Here is a 16,080-nt window from a genome sequence, read left to right as displayed (position 1 = left end):
GAGAGAGCCCCCCTTCTTCTTCTTCTTCCTTGACCTCCTCCCTAGATGGGAGAAGGGTTTCCTCTCTGGTCCTTGGCTCCGAGATTGGATCTATCTCTCTGTTTCTGCGTTCTCAGATTCTACCCCTTCACCATTTCCTTTATATCTGGAGATCCGTAACTCCAATTGGGGTGATTTTTTCGCCCATATTTTTCTCATAAAATTAGCTTTCTTGCGGCAAAAGTAGAGCCTCAACCGCCTTACGGTGGCCCACGAGAGCCCAGGGCGTGCCCAGGGGTAGGGGGCGCGCCCCCCTGTCTCGTGGCCACCTCGGACACTGTTTCGCGTTGATTCCACCTCCCAAAAATCATAAATATTCCAAAAAAACTCCGTCCATTTTTATCCCGTTTGGATTCCGTTTGATATTGGTTTTCTGCGAAACATAAAACATGCAACAGACAGGAACTGGCACTGGGCACTGGATCAATATGTTAGTCCCAAAAATAATATAAAAAGTTGCCAAAAGTATATGAAAGTTGAATAATATTGGCATGGAACAGCCAAAAATTATAGATAGGACGGAGACATATCAATACTCCAATGTCACCTCAAGTATCCGTGGATTTGATTATACGATATGCATCACACAATCTCAGATTCATCTATTCAAACCAACACAAAGAACTTCATAGAGTGCCCCAAAGTTTCTACCGGAGAGTCAAGACGAAAACGTGTGCCAACCACTATGCATAAGTTCACAAGGTCACAGAACCCGCAAGTTGATCACCTAAACATACATCAAGTGGATCACGTGAATATCCCATTGTCACCACAGATAAGCACATGCAAGACATACATCAAGTGTTCTCAAATCCTTAAAGACTCAATTTGATAAGATAACTTCAAAGGAAAAACTCAATCCATTACAAGAAGGTAAAGGGGGAGAATCATCATAAGATCCAACTATAATAGCAAAGCTCGTGGTACATCAAGATCGTGCCAAATCAAGAACACGAGAGAGAGAGAGAGAGAGAGAGAGAGGGAGAGAGAGAGATCAAACACATAGCTATTGGTACATACCGTCAGCCCTGAGGGTGAACTACTCCCTCCTCGTCATGGAGAGCACCGGAATGATGAAGATGGCCACCGATGATGATTCCCCCCTCCGGCAGGGTGCCGGAAAAGGGTCCCAATTGGTTTTTGGTGGCTACAGAGGCTTATGGTGGCGGAACTCCCGGTCTTGGTTCTGTTCTGGAAGTTTGGGGATATATAAGGGGTGTTGGCGTCGGGAACAAGTCAGGGGAGTCCACGAGGCAGCCTCGAGGTAGGGGGCGCTTCCAGGGGGTAGGGCGCGCCCTCCACCCTCGTGGTGGCCTCGGGACTCTACTAGTCCATCTCCGATGCTCCGTGGGCTTCGCCTGGTCCAAAAACAATCTCCGTGAATTTTAAGGTCAGTTGGACTCCGTTTGGTATTCCTTTTCCGTAAAACTCAAAAACAAGAAAAAAACAGAAACTGGCACTGGGCTCTAGGTTAATAGGTTAGTCCCAAAAATCATATAAAATAGCATATAAATGCATATAAAACATCTAAGATGGATAATATAATAGCATGGAACAATAAAAAATTATAGATACGTTGGGACGTATCAAGGCCAGCTCCGACCCTGGAGTAGGCAACGCCATCACCACCTCGCTCGCCCGCAGTGCCGTAGGATTCATCGCCGGCTTCAGCTTCGCGGTGGTGAAGGAGAGGAACGGGGCCCATTTGGCCGCCCGCACCTCGTCCTCCGATTCCGCCCGCGCCATTGCCCACAGGAGTACCTCCAGAGAGTGGTGCCCCTTCTTCGTGGCACTCAGCTCCCTCTCCTCCTCCAAAAGCGCATCCAGCACCGCCCGCGCCTCCGCACGCATCTCCGCCTTGGATTGGAACCAAGTCCCGATCTCGATCAGCCGCGCGCACTTGCGGCGATCTCGTCCCCCAAACTCCACCAGTCGCGCCTCCGAGATCTCCACCATCTCCGACGAGATTCTCTCTCAGAAGTCGCCGCCCGCCGTGGTCATGGGTGGGGAAGTGAGTGAGAAAATGTGACGACTCCACTCCCACCCCCTCCCGTACTTATTGCCGTCCATCCACCCGCAGCCATGCGTGCCGCCCGAGATTTGTTGAGCCGTATGGCTAGTCGCACCATGCGTACGTACAACGTGACAAGGGAAATGGATCACCACTGTAGAGTCGAGATTCGTACCGTATTCCCGTGTGCAGCGGTCTACCTCCACCCCCTCACCGTCGATGAGGTACCAGCTCTGGCCTCGCTCCGCCAAAATCCCTCGGCGGTATTCGAGGGTGCCCGCCGCCTGGAGGTCCGGTAGGTACCACACCTCCCGTCTCCGGCGAGAGTTGCCATCGGAATCGCCTCCCGTGTCGCCTTGTGTGTCGCCTCCCCTATCGCGAGACGTGTTGGAACACGCCATCTTCGAATTTGTCCGAAGATCTCTCAGTTACATATGTGAACTATCTATCTAAATAACCATTCCGAAGATAGCAATGCTTTTTAGCGAATATAAAATGAAATGCCGCGTGGTCTATCTTCTCCAGAAATCAGACGATCCAAACTTGTGGGTCGATCAGAAACATCCGGTTTTAATCGGGCGGCTCAGGTTCGTTGCAGGCCGTCAGCCACAGCAGCAGACGAGGAAACGGCTGGCTCAGAGGCGGGCAGAGCCATGCTGCACCGGTCTCTTCTCCATCCGGCTGCAGAGGCTGCAGATAGAGCGGCGTCGGCGCAGCGCCACCCAACCCAACCAGTGGACAGCAGCGACCCATCCACCGGAAGGCGTCGATCGGCTGCGCGACAGACTCGTCCCCATGGCGACCCGGGCTCTGCACTCGCCGAGGCTCACGAGCCCGCCGCTCACGGGCAGGCATGCGGCGGCGAGGTGCAAGTGCTCCGCCGCGCCGCTCTTCGCGAAGCGACTACCGCTCGTCGTCGCCTTCCCTCGCTCCGTCGCCTCCTGCTGCGCCGTGCAGGGGTCATCCGCCGGCGCCGCCGCCGCCGCCGCAACCACTGGTACTCCCATTCGATCACTCGGCTCAATTCACTATGCCATTAGGAGTGGTGTACGCAGTGATGATCATCCGCGCTGTTCTTGTACTTGAAGCTTTAGACGCTTACGCTTCGGATGCTGCCTGCGTCGATGTACCTGAATTTTGCCTGTTCTGAATCTTCTGATGCAGTTAGCGAGACGAAGGATGCAGGCGGTGACAAGAAGGAAGCCGCCGCCGCGGAGGCGAAGCCGGCAGCCAAGCCAGCAGCGGCCAAGCCGAAGAAGGCCCCGCCGAAGCCACTGCCGGAGATGATGGAGGAAGAGATCATCCCTCCTCTGAAGACCGCGCTGGAGGCCGAGGAGGACGTGTCCCAAGTCGTGCTGACGTTCCAGAACAACACGGTGAGATCAGTGGTTCATACCTACAAGGCTACAAGCAATTGCGCCACAGTCACAGGCCCAACACACCCGTGATTTGGCATCGCTACTGCACTATTACCGTGCAAGCTATGAGTAACTAGGAACTAGTACGTACTAGGCATGGCATTGGCTCATTGCATATTTGCATACCACGGGACAAGGTAGTAGTACGTCCTGGTGGTGTGATTTTAGCAGTTTTAGCACTTGCTTCTTCACTCTCCAGCCATCATGCAATGCTAGCAATCTTCAATGTACTTTGGTGTCATTCTGAACCTTTGGGCGTCGATGGTTTGCAGTTGGAAGGCTCCTTCGTGAAGGAAGACATACCCTACTACTTCTGGGCCTTCTTCCCACAGGGAGACCTCTCAGGTACAAACTAACTTTGAAACCCTTCTGTCCAATGCCGTTTCTTCCTGTGCAATGCAATGCAATGCTGGTTTACTTGCTGAGAATGCGGTTGACAAGACAATCCTTCTTGACCTAGTTTGCTGTTTCTTAAAACTTCTGAAAATCTCAGCGCGAATTACTGTAATCAATCACTTCATAGCCCAAAAACTACGTAACAAACCATTTCTGCTACGTATCAACTAGTCTGAATTCTCACTTCGATGGGCTAACAACCGCAGGACCGAAAGGCTTTGCGATGACGTCCTACTCCATGGAGGTGAGCACCATCGAGCCGTTCCTGATCGACGAGAAGAGGATCACTCCGCAGTACGTGGTGTTCTGGGTGTACAAAAGGCTGGCCGGCCAGGGGGTGCTCCCGGTCTGGAAGGCAGAGGACCTGAGTCCTGCTCCTGCAGAGTAGTCAGTAGTAGTAACACATGCAAGATACACAACATACAGAGTGATCATACGGGCACAAGTTACTCTGTGTATAAAATGTCCATGTCTAATTGTGAATTGAGTAAAGATGCTGCAAAAGGTTCATCTGATTCTTTTTCTCCTGAACTCCAGAAAAAGTTCATCTGCTAATGTCGCAGATATCCTTGATGATAATTGTTTCCCTGATACGGTCGCCTCAACAAAAACTATATATTGTGAGCAAAGAAAATGACTCGTTGAAATGAACAAGGATTTTGCTACAAATCGAACGTGAGATTTTTTAGCTTGGCAAATCAAATGCTTTCTAGGGCAAGTTATATTGTTGCGAGGATGGCAGTTTCTTTTAGCAAGCATGACAAATCCTTGCCATGTTCAATTTTTTGTCAGGAATTGTCAAGCTTGCTAAAGCAAATTGCCATCCTCGCAACAACATAATTTATCATTAAAGACGTTCGATTTACCATGACTGAAAATGTAACGTCAGATTTTTAGCATTTCCAAATGGAAAAAGAGGCAAATTGTGCTTGGCTGTGCATCCATAGCCAGACCGCCCTGGTTTCTGCCGGAAGGATCCTGACGATCAGCTGGTACAATCCAAAACCCAGTATGTCTCCACGGCAAGGAAGCAGCCAGTAGAGCTGCGCCGTTTGTCACCCGAAAGCTGTATTGTGCCTATCCCAAAGTCCTTCCAGTCGCACTCCATCCCATTCAGCATTTCGCCATTATCTGAAGCCACCACATGCATATAGCCTGACTCGCCGCGTAGTGCTAGATATTTTAATAATCGTTAGTGAAAAACAGTTTCTTTCCGAATTCTGAGGAATTAAAACTGAAGTGAGGATCGTCGTATACATGCATGAGTAATCTGATGAATTGAAGATCAACAACGAAAGAAGAATTTGAATATGCCGAGTTACCGTACCCGGTGATAAACCTACAAGGAAGAAAAGTTGATTTTGGCGCTCCAGACGCAGATCACACATTTCCCTCACGTTGGTTTGAGATATTACCTACTCTAAAACGTCTCATATTAGTTTACAAAGTATTTCTGTAATAAATATTAGAGTCTTATATATATGTTTATATAGGGAGTAGTAGATTCCATCGAGAAGACAGTAACAAACCATAAAAATCCAGTGACATGTCACACATACACACACTTGACACTTGTAATCTACGGCTCTTATCCAAAACGGAACACGACAACTATCCGCATGGTTGATTTGATATTGCATTTGGATGATAGTCCAGATTGGTGTATAGTATGTCGAGCATTTTCTGATTAAAAGATCTAGCACCAAAGTTTGTAATATAAAACCAATATCTCTTTCTCGCTTCTCCTTTTTTTTCCTTCTGCACCACACAGGACACAGCACTGACGACGAAGGTGGCAAACCTGAAGGGAGTGAAGTACAGAAGGAAGAAGTGAACCCACGCGCGCCCCACGGTTTACAGTTAGCCACCGCATCTCTGCCAATCGCCATGCTCGCCTACCTCCTCCACGCGCCCGCCGCCGCCGCCGCGCCCAGCCCGCTCGCCCTCCGCGGGCCGCCGGCCGCCGCGTCCAAGACCCCCTTCCTCCCCGCCTCCGTCGCCCGCCCGCACCGGCGCGCCGCCGCGGCGGGCGCCTTCTCTGCCGCCGCCGTGGGCCCCATCGCGGCCTCGCTGCTCGAGGGCCCCGTGCTGCTCTGGGCCGGCCGCCTCTGCGTCTACTACGCGCTCATCCACATCGGCCTCGCGGGATCCCCGCGCAGCCCCTTCCTCTCCCACGGTAATGGCATCGCGCGCGTGCCCGCGCCGCGAATGATGCGATGATTCGCGCGGTTCGGTTCGGGAAGGGAAATGGGTTTCTGATCTCCGTGTGGCGTGTGCAGAGATTCGAGGCGAGGACGGCGCCGGGGACAGCGACCTAGGGTTCTCCAAGTGGGCCGACAAGCTCCGTGGCGGCGCACCAGGTATCTGTGGTGTGGATTCAAATGTTCTATCGATAATGATCTTTTGTGCACCGCTGCTCATGCTGTGTTTAGTGGAGTGGAATGTGAATGCTGTGAGCTGCGGACTGTACAGTTTGGTATCCCGTGTAGTGGGTCTGGGCTGGATTGTGGATAAGGAAGAATATATTCTTTCTAGAATCTGTCGAGTAAGCTTTCTGCTTGGTACCACGGAGCAAAGCACATGGCGATAATCAGACCTTTTCATCTTTGGACGAGGTTTGGTCAAACTGGGACTAATAAGGTGGAAGCATTTTGTGTGTGGGTGCTCCCAAGGGTTTTGTCATGCGGAGTTTGTGGGGAAATTTTGTTTGAGATGTAGAAAAAGGCAACGCTGCCATGCCTCATGTTGTGGATTGCTACTATCATGGAACAGATACATGCTCATCAGGGTTTGTTTGCTGGTGACATGAGAATGAGAATATTTCACCTGTTTGTGGATTGTTTGTAGTACTTAGATGGGTGGCTGTAAGGTGTATTTTGGTTGTCAAATTCAAGCTTTGACCAACAGTTGATCCTAAAACTGATTTCATTGGATTCTTATTCGGAAGTATTTTTCTTATGATTGTGGTTTTGTAACTACTTGCAAAACATCGTTAAAGAAAATTTACAGCTATAACTTGAATTTTAACAGTCAAATATGCCTTATTTATCCGGACAGAGTACTGTGCAAGGAACCTCTCAAATTGGGAAGAGTTTAAATGGAGGGTTTGTGTAATCTAGATACTTTTTACTTTATCACTTTATGAATTTTCTAAGTATCTTTTGTTTGATGTGGAGGATACTGACCATCGCTTGCTTCTTTTCTTCTTCACGGCGGACCTATCTGAATTTCAGTGCTTATATCTATGTAAAAATACTTTTCTCAAACTGTAGTAATTTTGGTTCCAATATTTTTGCTTCTGTTTTGTGATAGAGAACAATCTAGCTATTAAAAAGATTGAAAAGTCATGAAAATGTTGCAGAACACGTGTAGTTCTAGATCATTGCCATATGGTTTTATACATGAAGCTGATGTATGCTCTTGTTATTCAGGGGACAAAGAAGGCCAGGATAAGTGGAAGCTAGTCAGCAAATGGAAACCCACAACCAAAGGCACACTAAAGAGGATGTACCGAGTTCCTTCAAAGGAAGAAGGTCGCCGAATTCTTAAAGAAATTGCTTTGGTTCTATCTGAAGATGACAATTTTGTGGATGCTTCCACTCACAAGGTGATTTCATTCTTCAGCTAGGGCAAATACATTTCTCTAGCTCCTTTGTATGCTTCGCATCTCAGAAGCTGAGATGTTAGGCATGTATCTTATTCTTCTAAAATCAGTGCTCTTTTAACTGATTTGCCTCAACTTGCACTCAGGGTTGTCAAATCAGGAGGGAAAGCGCGCATGGAGAGAGTGTATGTTGCTACAATGTAAGAGCCTTGTTTGATGAGCTCCCTGGCCCTCACCTAGTTCTGGAGATTACACCTTTTCCTGTTGGAACCCTCACTGAGAATGACTACCGCAAGGCCGAGAGGCTTGAAATGGTGCTGAGGATGAGTGCCTCCCTTTAAACCAGAAGAGCCATTTTCCACTTCCACCTCATAACTCCTTTTTGCCCAGATTGTAAATTGTCTACCATTGGGTCTGTAAATTGATGTTGTGTCGCTAAGAACTCTCCTTTAAACCTGAGTTCTGCTCAGCATTTTGAGATATTTGAGGCCAGAACTCCTTTTTTTTCTGACTGGCCTTCTATATTGAGGGCAGAATTTTCATTTGCCAGTAACTAATATGCAACCGATTTATTCCTAAATTTAACTCCTATTGCCAATGATTTTTTTTTTTGTGGCAGTGTGCTGATGAGCATTGAAACTAGACGAGCATTGTTCCTCATTGACTCATGTAACATAAACTAGGACCATATAATTGATATCACTTTCAGGTTCGTTTGGAAGTTCATGTTTCAGAAGCCCAATGTGATCTGTGTTTGTGTCAAGTCACCAAATGAAATGCAAAATGTGATACAAAGTTGCATGTACTGAAATCAGGCAAACAAGGTTGCAAAGTTGATGAACTGCAACAGCATTCATCAAAGGTTGAGGCTCAACCATCTCTTAAGTACAGTACCAGATACATTCACAACGGGTAAGGAAGGATAGGCCTATGGTTTCGCAACCATGCCCAACTCCGATCTCTGGGATAATCAGGGTGCGTCTTATTTGAATAAGTACACACAAAAGAAATGTGATGAAGATTTCAGTCTCCATCAGCACACCAGTGCTTTCAACTAGATGAAACTCAAAAGGACTAATAACCATGTCTTGGTCCAGCTGATATTGCAACCACATTTCCGGAACATCTTCATAAGCCAAGGATGAATTGCCACCGGCAGCGCACCAGAGGGTGCTTTGCTTTACCTCATCATGGAAGCGCGCTGGTGCATGCCGTTTGGGGCCAGCTTCCCGTTGCCATTCAGTGCACTGAAGCTAAACGTGGGACGGAAGCCAACCGAGGGGAAGCAGGTGCGCTCCTGATTAGCCAACATGCCGGTTGTTGAAAAGCTTGACATGTTAGAGGGAGCTGATGCCGAAGGTGCGAAGGCGGAGCTACTCTGAAGGAGTGTATTCTTGCCAAGGACCTTTGTACAGCTTGCACCACCTGAAGCCTGCTTCTGCTTCTGCTCCTCGAGTTGCTTTGTGTTGAGGAACCGCCCTCCTGTTCCACGAGCTCGCTTCATGGCATGGCGGTGCCGAGATTCATGAAGGTATGGCTGGATAGAAGGGGCGATGTTAGAAACAGGTACTTGCTAGGTAAAACTTATAGTTGTACGTAGATGGGTAGAAGCCTTCAGGAACTCAAATGCTGAACAAATGAATGCTGCAACTTGCAACATGGTATGCCTCTGCCAGAGGTTCTCATCAAGGTTTAGAACAAAAATGTACTCACGGGTCAGATTAGTCCTCCGAATATTACCAAGGCAGCCTAATAAATCTGTAGCTGAAATCTATGCATTGGTGCAGCATTCAGCAAATACCAGAGAACACAGAAGCATCTCTTTACAAAAAATAGTATCAGGACCAAATAACAAATTCTTCCGTATTGTATTACCTTCCGGGCTTTCACCAGCTTATTTTGGGCCTCCAATTTAGCACGTATCTGCCTCCTCCTAAGAATTGCATGGTATTGCTTTGCATTAACAAACATTGGCTCTTCTGCTGCAGGCTCAACAGGGAGCGGCACACGAGAGTTTGTTGCAGCATTTAATTGGGGATGAACCTGGGTAAATAATACACGTTGATACAGACCACTAGTCTTTTTTTTTGATAAATATGACAAGAAGGGGGGACATTTTTTAACAATCACATGAAACTATATGCCATAAATATGACCGCTATCATGTGCATTGGCAGGATCAAAATATGATTTCAGTTAATCCTATTTCCTATCCATTTGTTTCCATTATTTCTGAAGCGATCAATAAAGCTCAAGTCCTTAATGCGAAAACAATGAAAGATCTGTTTATGCACTTCTTTATCCTTTAAGAGGACACTTTTAGTGTGTTCTGTTGCTTCTCAACAGTAATTGAACTCAGCAATAAGGAGGTAGAAAGATTATCTTCTCGATGAGGCCAAGCCATAGCAGAATGAATAAGATTTCCAAAACTCAACAAATCGTAAACGAATTTAAAGAACTCATAAATGAACCACGGAGATATAAATGGGATATGTAATCACCTTGAACTGTAAAAGATCTTACAGGATTTGGAGAGTAAAAGGGAGTAAACTTACAATAGCGTGCGAGGCATATCCTGGAAAGATCCCAGCATAAGCATCAGCAGTATAAGGAATATATGCCTGTAATGAAAAAATAGCTGGTCAACTGAAGGCAGCATATGAGATAGAGAACAATTCCCATGATGACATGAACTTACAAATGATTGGCTACAATCAAGCATTGGTGGGGGAGCAACAGTCTCTGGGTTCCCCAAAGATAAAAGCGGCTTTACCATGTGCTGATCGGGCTTCCCATGATCATTGTCATTGTCTGAAACAAAAAGGGTGTTACTGTTAGCATGAAGATATAATCGCATCAATTCACCTCACTGTAAATGGGGCTTCGGCGATGTTAACATCATCAGAGAGAAGAGCCACTAATAAAGCAAAAGACCTGTCAGAACTTATAGTTTACAGAGATAATCTTCTCTTCATCTTTTGAGAAAACACAAATGATAAGTTTAGGCATTGGTAAGAGCATAGTAATAGGATAGGTGTGGCCGATAATTAAAATACAGGCACACATAATGCATACCTAGACTCAGAAAAGAAAAGAAAAGAAAATTGTTACTCCCTCTGCCCAAAATATAAGACATTTTTTTGACACTGTTACATCATAAGAGCTGAAACTGCAGAGACATTCAGATTACTAGTGTGACAATGTGGTTAAAGATAAAGCATTACCAGATTGTGATGGGGGTCTTGAGGTGTGTTGCTCATTTAGACTACAGTCACTTGTTGCAGATGCTTCTTGTTGTGACCGGCCAGACTTGGCTGATGAGGAGTTCCGGTCGTAGTTCTTATGAACTAATTTCTTCGTATGACAACCATTCCCTGACAAGAAATCCTACGCGTGCAGAAGCCAGCTGATAAGTTTGTTATTTGTGGCGTAAAAAGCCAAAAAAACACAGGTTTGACTATAAAATAGTAACTACTCACATAGTTGGAAATAGGATGGCCAGGATGATCCTCCATTTACACACAAGTGTTAGCGTTATATGACGGTATCACTTAGCTCCAAGCAACATTTCTCTGCAGGGATTTCCAATTAGCTTTAGTTGAAATGGCGCCTTATATTGCCAACATTAAATTAAACATGGTAAAAAGACAGTTGCAGCGGCAACCCCCTATCACTTTGTTTATAATCGTTAAAGAAGAATTTGATTCATGCATAATCACTTGCAGTTCATTAGGCAATCAATATTATAACCCACCAGACGAACAGATATATGTATGAACACATTTAAATAGATAGTTGCCAATGGAGTCACAAATGTGATAAACAATCCAGAAAAAGAAACATTCCAACAAATAAGCGGCATTCTACCACAAGTATTCATGCATACAATCAAGAGCTGCCTGATCCAAGGGAGCAAGCAGGAATGTCCAGTATATCTAGAAATGGGACACATCTAGCCTAATTAGCATCATCCAAGAACCAACATAAAAAGATACACAACACACCACACTGCCCTTTATTTCCAAATTTAGGTATAACACATATGAAAAACAATGACTTACAGTCGTCCATTTCCAATGGAATCATCCAACATTAGAATAGATGGCGTACCTAGCTTATACTACAAGAGTAGTTCCTCTTGGAGTCAAGGAAGGCGTGTTATCTCCCATTCGGGTTCTTTCAGATTTGTGCTGAATAGTCCTACCTTCAAGAAATGACAGTTTTCTTCCCTAGCACTAGCTCTACTTCAGCATTAGATTTGCACCTACTGCATGCAGAACACCAACAGAAATCCTAGACTACTTTTAGTGGAGGATGCTGGGCCCAAAGTTCCAACCCCAGAATTCCTTTAAGTGTCTGCATTTTTCTTGAATTTTACCTCATCAAACCCAACAAAGGCCTCATCAGACACTGCCCATATGAACTAGCATCTGTTTTCCTGTCACTGTCAATCAGCAGAAACCGTCACAATTCGCACAGAATTTAGCTTCATGCCAACAAATCCTGCAAAAGGGGAGTCTGATTTCTATCCACTCCACTTCCCTAAAAACACCTACACGAGAGCTTGGACTTCCTACGAAACGCGAATAATACAGTGGCCAGAGTAAGCAGACCAACGCTCCCCCCAACAAGCAAGTGTACTGTCAGAAACCCAAATTATGCAACGCCAACCAAGAATCGCATAAAAAGAGCCCCAAATTTCGGAGAGGCAGGCGGTCACGGGATCAACCCAACGGGGAAAAAAAACACGAGGGGTATGAATCGAACCAAACCAGCCGCGGAGTGAGAGTACGGCATGCCGGAATCAAGAACCAAGAAGCCACTCCAGGAAATGGAAATAGATGAGAACGATTTTGCCAGGGCGGTGCATGCAAGAACACGATTGGGGATTTCTAGGAGGGGGGCGGGAGAGCAGTCAGGCAGTCACCTCCCCCGTATTCTCCCTTCGAGATCCTCTCCCTGTGCCTTGTCCGGCGGAATCCTTCTTAGACCGAGAAAGATTATGGGCGGAGAAGGCGAGAAGCGGAAGCGGAAGCACGAAGGATCAAGAAGAGGAGGGGACTGTCACTCTCCTCTAGCTGCCAAATATGCGACCTACCGTTTCTTTTTCTTTCTTTTCTTTCTGGGAATAAATGGCCCTCTGTCCACTAGTGTCACGTCACCAACCTTAAATAATTTTCTTACACACTACGGACGCTGACACTCAAAACATACACACATACACTCATCTTTATAAATGCATACACACGCATCCTAAACTATGAACACCTTCGAGAGACTGAGTCAACACATCATCTTATAATTGATAAATTGTCACAGACACCTAGTCGACAAGAACGTGTCCTCAAATATTAGTGAGTACACCAAGATTCACATGATCACTAGGTTGACACATCTTTTATGTAGCACATCTATGTGATTTTATAGATATATTTTTAAGCTTAAATATAAGATTATAATTGTTATCATTACTAGATACGCAAACAAAAGATCTTGAATTATAAGATGCTAACCATTGCAATATCTCTAGGGTGACCGACGCAAAGTTCGACCAGTCGCCCGCTAGCCACACGATCTGACCTACCTCAGCCGTCTATCTCCTTCAGTCCTTCTTACTCATGCCTCTCGTCTTTCCTTCTGAGAAAAAATTGTTGTTCGAGCTGACCGGGCGTCTAGCAGCACGCGGCACACGTCTCGTCTAGCAGCAGGCCTGCTCCCTCCCTCTCCTCCCATCGCCAACACGTCGAGCGCCCTCGTATAGCAGGAGGGGCGCCCCTCCCTCTCCTCCCCTGACCGTGGTGGCCATGACAGATGCAAAACGCTAGCAACGAGTTGCAACTCCACCGCTCCGTCGTCTGCTGGTTCCAGCACAACAAAACGCTGGTGTGCTACTCCAGTAGGAGTTGTTGGATTCCCCGAAGAGGAAAGGAAATGTAGCACAACAACAAAAAGTATTTCCCTTAGTTAAGAACCAATGTTTATCGGACCAGTAGGAGGCACCACACTAACAACTTTAGCAGCACCTCCACCCACAAAAAACAGATGTTTGCACCCAACAAAGACAAGGGGGGCATCCCTCCCCTTGTTTTTGCTAGCCAAGATTAAAAGCAGATAGTGATTGATAATCCCCAGGTGCAAGAAATTATCGTAGCAATTTTCAAAGGTGAAAGTGATAAATATGGAGTGTCAAACCCACAAGGAGCTAAAGGTAAGATCAATATTCTCTCAAGTCCTATCTGCCACTGATACGACTCTACGTACACCGAACGTTTGCTTCCATCCAGAAACGAGAAATAAAATTATGTTGTGGGTATGAAGTGGCTAGCTTTGCATGATATCGAAGAATTAAAATATAAAAATAGGTGTTGTTAACATAAAGTTAGAATATATTGCGATATATTATAAATAACGAGTGTGGAATAATGAGGGATCGGTGTGCGGAACTATCCTAGGCAATTGTTAACAAGATCGGTAATCATAATTGTAATTCTATATGAGGGAGAGGCATAAGGTAACATATTTTCTCTACTTGGATCATATGCACTTATGATTGGAACTCTAGTAAGCATCCGCAACTACTAAAGATCATTAAGGTAAAACCCAACCATAGCACTAAAGTACCAAGTCCTCTTTACTCCCATATGCAACAACCCCCTTACTCAGGTTTAAACTTCTGTCACTCTAGCAACCACTATAAGCGAACCATGAACGTATTGCAACACCTTACAGCGGAAATCCTTCACGTGTGCGTGGCACGGAAGGCACCATAGAACAACACCAAAAGAAGACATACAACTCAAAACAATCTAGAGCATCAATCAACCTAAAAGACAAAAGAAATCTACTCAAAACATCACAGGATGGCAACGCATCATTGGATCATAATATGTAGCATAAAGCACCATGTTCAAGTAGGGGATTACAGTGGGGTGCTCGAGAGTGGGCCGCTTAAAAGAGATGAGGAAGGTGATAAAGATGGTGATGTTGATGAAGACGATCACGCGGTGATGGTTCCCCCGACGGCACTCCGGCGCCACCGAGAGAGAGGGGGAGAGAGTCTCCCCTTCTGCTTCCTCCTCCATGGCCTTCCATCTAGATGGGTAGAGGTTCTCCCTCTGGTCCTTGGCCTCCATGGTGATGATGGCCCCCCTCCGGCTTCCTCCTCCATGACCTCTGGTGATGATGGCCCACTCCGGCAGGGTGCCGGAGAGGGCCTGGATTAATTTTTCGTGGCTACAGAGGCTTGCGGCGGCGGAACTTTCGATCTAGGGTTCTTTTCAGAGGTTTGAGTATTTATTAGAATTTTGGCGTCAATCCCACGTTAAGGGGGTGCCCGAGGGGCCCAAAAGCCGGGGAGGCGCACCCTATCCCCCAGGGCGCGCCCTGGCGGCTTGTGGCCACCTCATCCACTTCCTGGCCTAGCTCCGGTGCTTCAGGGGTCTCTTTTGGTCCATAAAAAATCACCGTAAATTTTCAGCCCATTCCGAGAACTTTTATTTCTGCACAAAAAATGATACCACGGTAGTTCTGCTGAAAACAACGTCAGTTCTAATCAAATCATACCAAAACCACGGTAGTTCTGCTGAAAGCCGTTTGTCATCTCCTTCTGCTTCTTGCTACCTCTTGAGCACACGTTGGTTTTCCCTTGAAGAGGAAAGGGTGATGCAGCAAAGTAGCGTAAGTATTTCCCTCAGTTTTGAGAACCAAGGTATCAATCCAGTAGGAGAAGACGGACAAGTCACCTAGTACCTGCACAAAAAATCAAGAACCTTGCAACCAACGCGATAAAGGGGTTGTCAATCCCTTCACGGTCACTCGCAAAAGTGAGATCTGATAGAGATAATAAAGTAAATATTTTTGGTATTTTTGTTGTATAGATTGGAAAGTAAAGATTGCAAAATAGTAAACGAGATGCGATAAAAGAAAAGAGATGTAATATATTAGGAAAGAGACCCGGTGTAACGCCCCGGATTCGATGCGCCAGGTGTCTGCCAGTTATTCGCCATCATTGCCATGTCATTTGCTTGCATGTTGCATTTTGCCATGTCATCATGTGCATTTCATTTTACATACGTGTTCGTCTCATGCATCCGAACATTTTCCCCGTTGTCCGTTTTGCAATCCGACACTCCTATGTCCTCTGGCGCCCCCTTTTGCCTCTTTTCGTGTGCGGGTGTTAAACTTTCTCGGAATGGCCCGAGGTTTGCCAAGCGGCCTTGGTACACCATCGGTAGACCGCCTGTCAAGTTTCGTGCCATTTGGAGTCCGTTTGATACTCCAACGGTTAACCGGGTAACCGTAAAACCCCCTTTCTCTTTGCAGACCAACACCCCTTCAAAGTGGCCCAAAACCCATCTAAGTCATCTTCATGCTCTCGGTCGTTCGATCATGATCGCGTGGCCAAAAACCGCACTCCATTTGGAGTCTCCGAGCTCCCTCTACCTATAAATATGTGCCCCTCCCGGATTTTTCGCGCAGTCCAAACCCTATCCCTTTTCCCCTCGCGCCGCCGGACACGTCCAACCCGTCCGGACATGTCTGCCCGTCCCCGCGCCGCCGCTCCCAGCCTCTCCCGGGCCGCCGCGGGGCAAGCGCCGCCGCGCGCCACCGCG

The 16,080-nt window shown here is 46.6% G+C and overlaps 3 protein-coding genes across 4 annotated transcripts; 2 read left to right on the top strand and 1 right to left on the bottom strand.

Annotated features, from left to right (window-relative positions):
• Positions 1 to 2,733: 2,733 nt before the first annotated feature.
• On the top strand, positions 2,734 to 4,391 carry LOC123041001 (uncharacterized). The gene is made up of 4 exons (XM_044463700.1): positions 2,734 to 3,047; positions 3,215 to 3,426; positions 3,741 to 3,813; positions 4,071 to 4,391. Exons 1-4 carry the CDS (start codon positions 2,846 to 2,848, stop codon positions 4,250 to 4,252), a joined length of 669 nt encoding a protein of 222 aa, XP_044319635.1. The 5' UTR covers positions 2,734 to 2,845; the 3' UTR covers positions 4,253 to 4,391.
• Positions 4,392 to 5,704: 1,313 nt separating this feature from the next.
• On the top strand, positions 5,705 to 7,976 carry LOC123044249 (uncharacterized). Its single transcript, XM_044466940.1, has 4 exons — positions 5,705 to 6,040; positions 6,144 to 6,224; positions 7,296 to 7,471; positions 7,615 to 7,976. The coding sequence occupies exons 1-4, from the start codon at positions 5,752 to 5,754 to the stop codon at positions 7,807 to 7,809; spliced, it is 741 nt and encodes a 246-aa protein (XP_044322875.1). The 5' UTR covers positions 5,705 to 5,751; the 3' UTR covers positions 7,810 to 7,976.
• Positions 7,977 to 8,254: 278 nt separating this feature from the next.
• Positions 8,255 to 12,605, bottom strand: LOC123044247 (nuclear transcription factor Y subunit A-7). Of its 2 annotated transcripts, none has more exons than XM_044466938.1 (7): positions 12,396 to 12,605; positions 10,948 to 11,040; positions 10,693 to 10,855; positions 10,167 to 10,279; positions 10,024 to 10,089; positions 9,344 to 9,511; positions 8,255 to 9,005 (listed from the first exon to the last, which is right to left on the bottom strand). In XM_044466938.1, exons 2-7 carry the CDS (start codon positions 10,981 to 10,983, stop codon positions 8,649 to 8,651), a joined length of 903 nt encoding a protein of 300 aa, XP_044322873.1. In that variant the 5' UTR covers positions 10,984 to 11,040; positions 12,396 to 12,605; the 3' UTR covers positions 8,255 to 8,648. The 2 variants fall into 2 exon arrangements, with proteins under 2 accessions (XP_044322873.1, XP_044322874.1); XM_044466939.1 differs by lacking the exon at positions 12,396 to 12,605 and adding an exon at positions 12,236 to 12,366.
• Positions 12,606 to 16,080: the final 3,475 nt, after the last annotated feature.

Source organism: Triticum aestivum, chromosome 2B (genome assembly GCF_018294505.1).
Source record: "Triticum aestivum cultivar Chinese Spring chromosome 2B, IWGSC CS RefSeq v2.1, whole genome shotgun sequence".
Classification (NCBI taxonomy): Eukaryota; Viridiplantae; Streptophyta; class Magnoliopsida; order Poales; family Poaceae; genus Triticum; species Triticum aestivum.
This window is presented reverse-complemented; position numbering and strand designations above follow the sequence as displayed.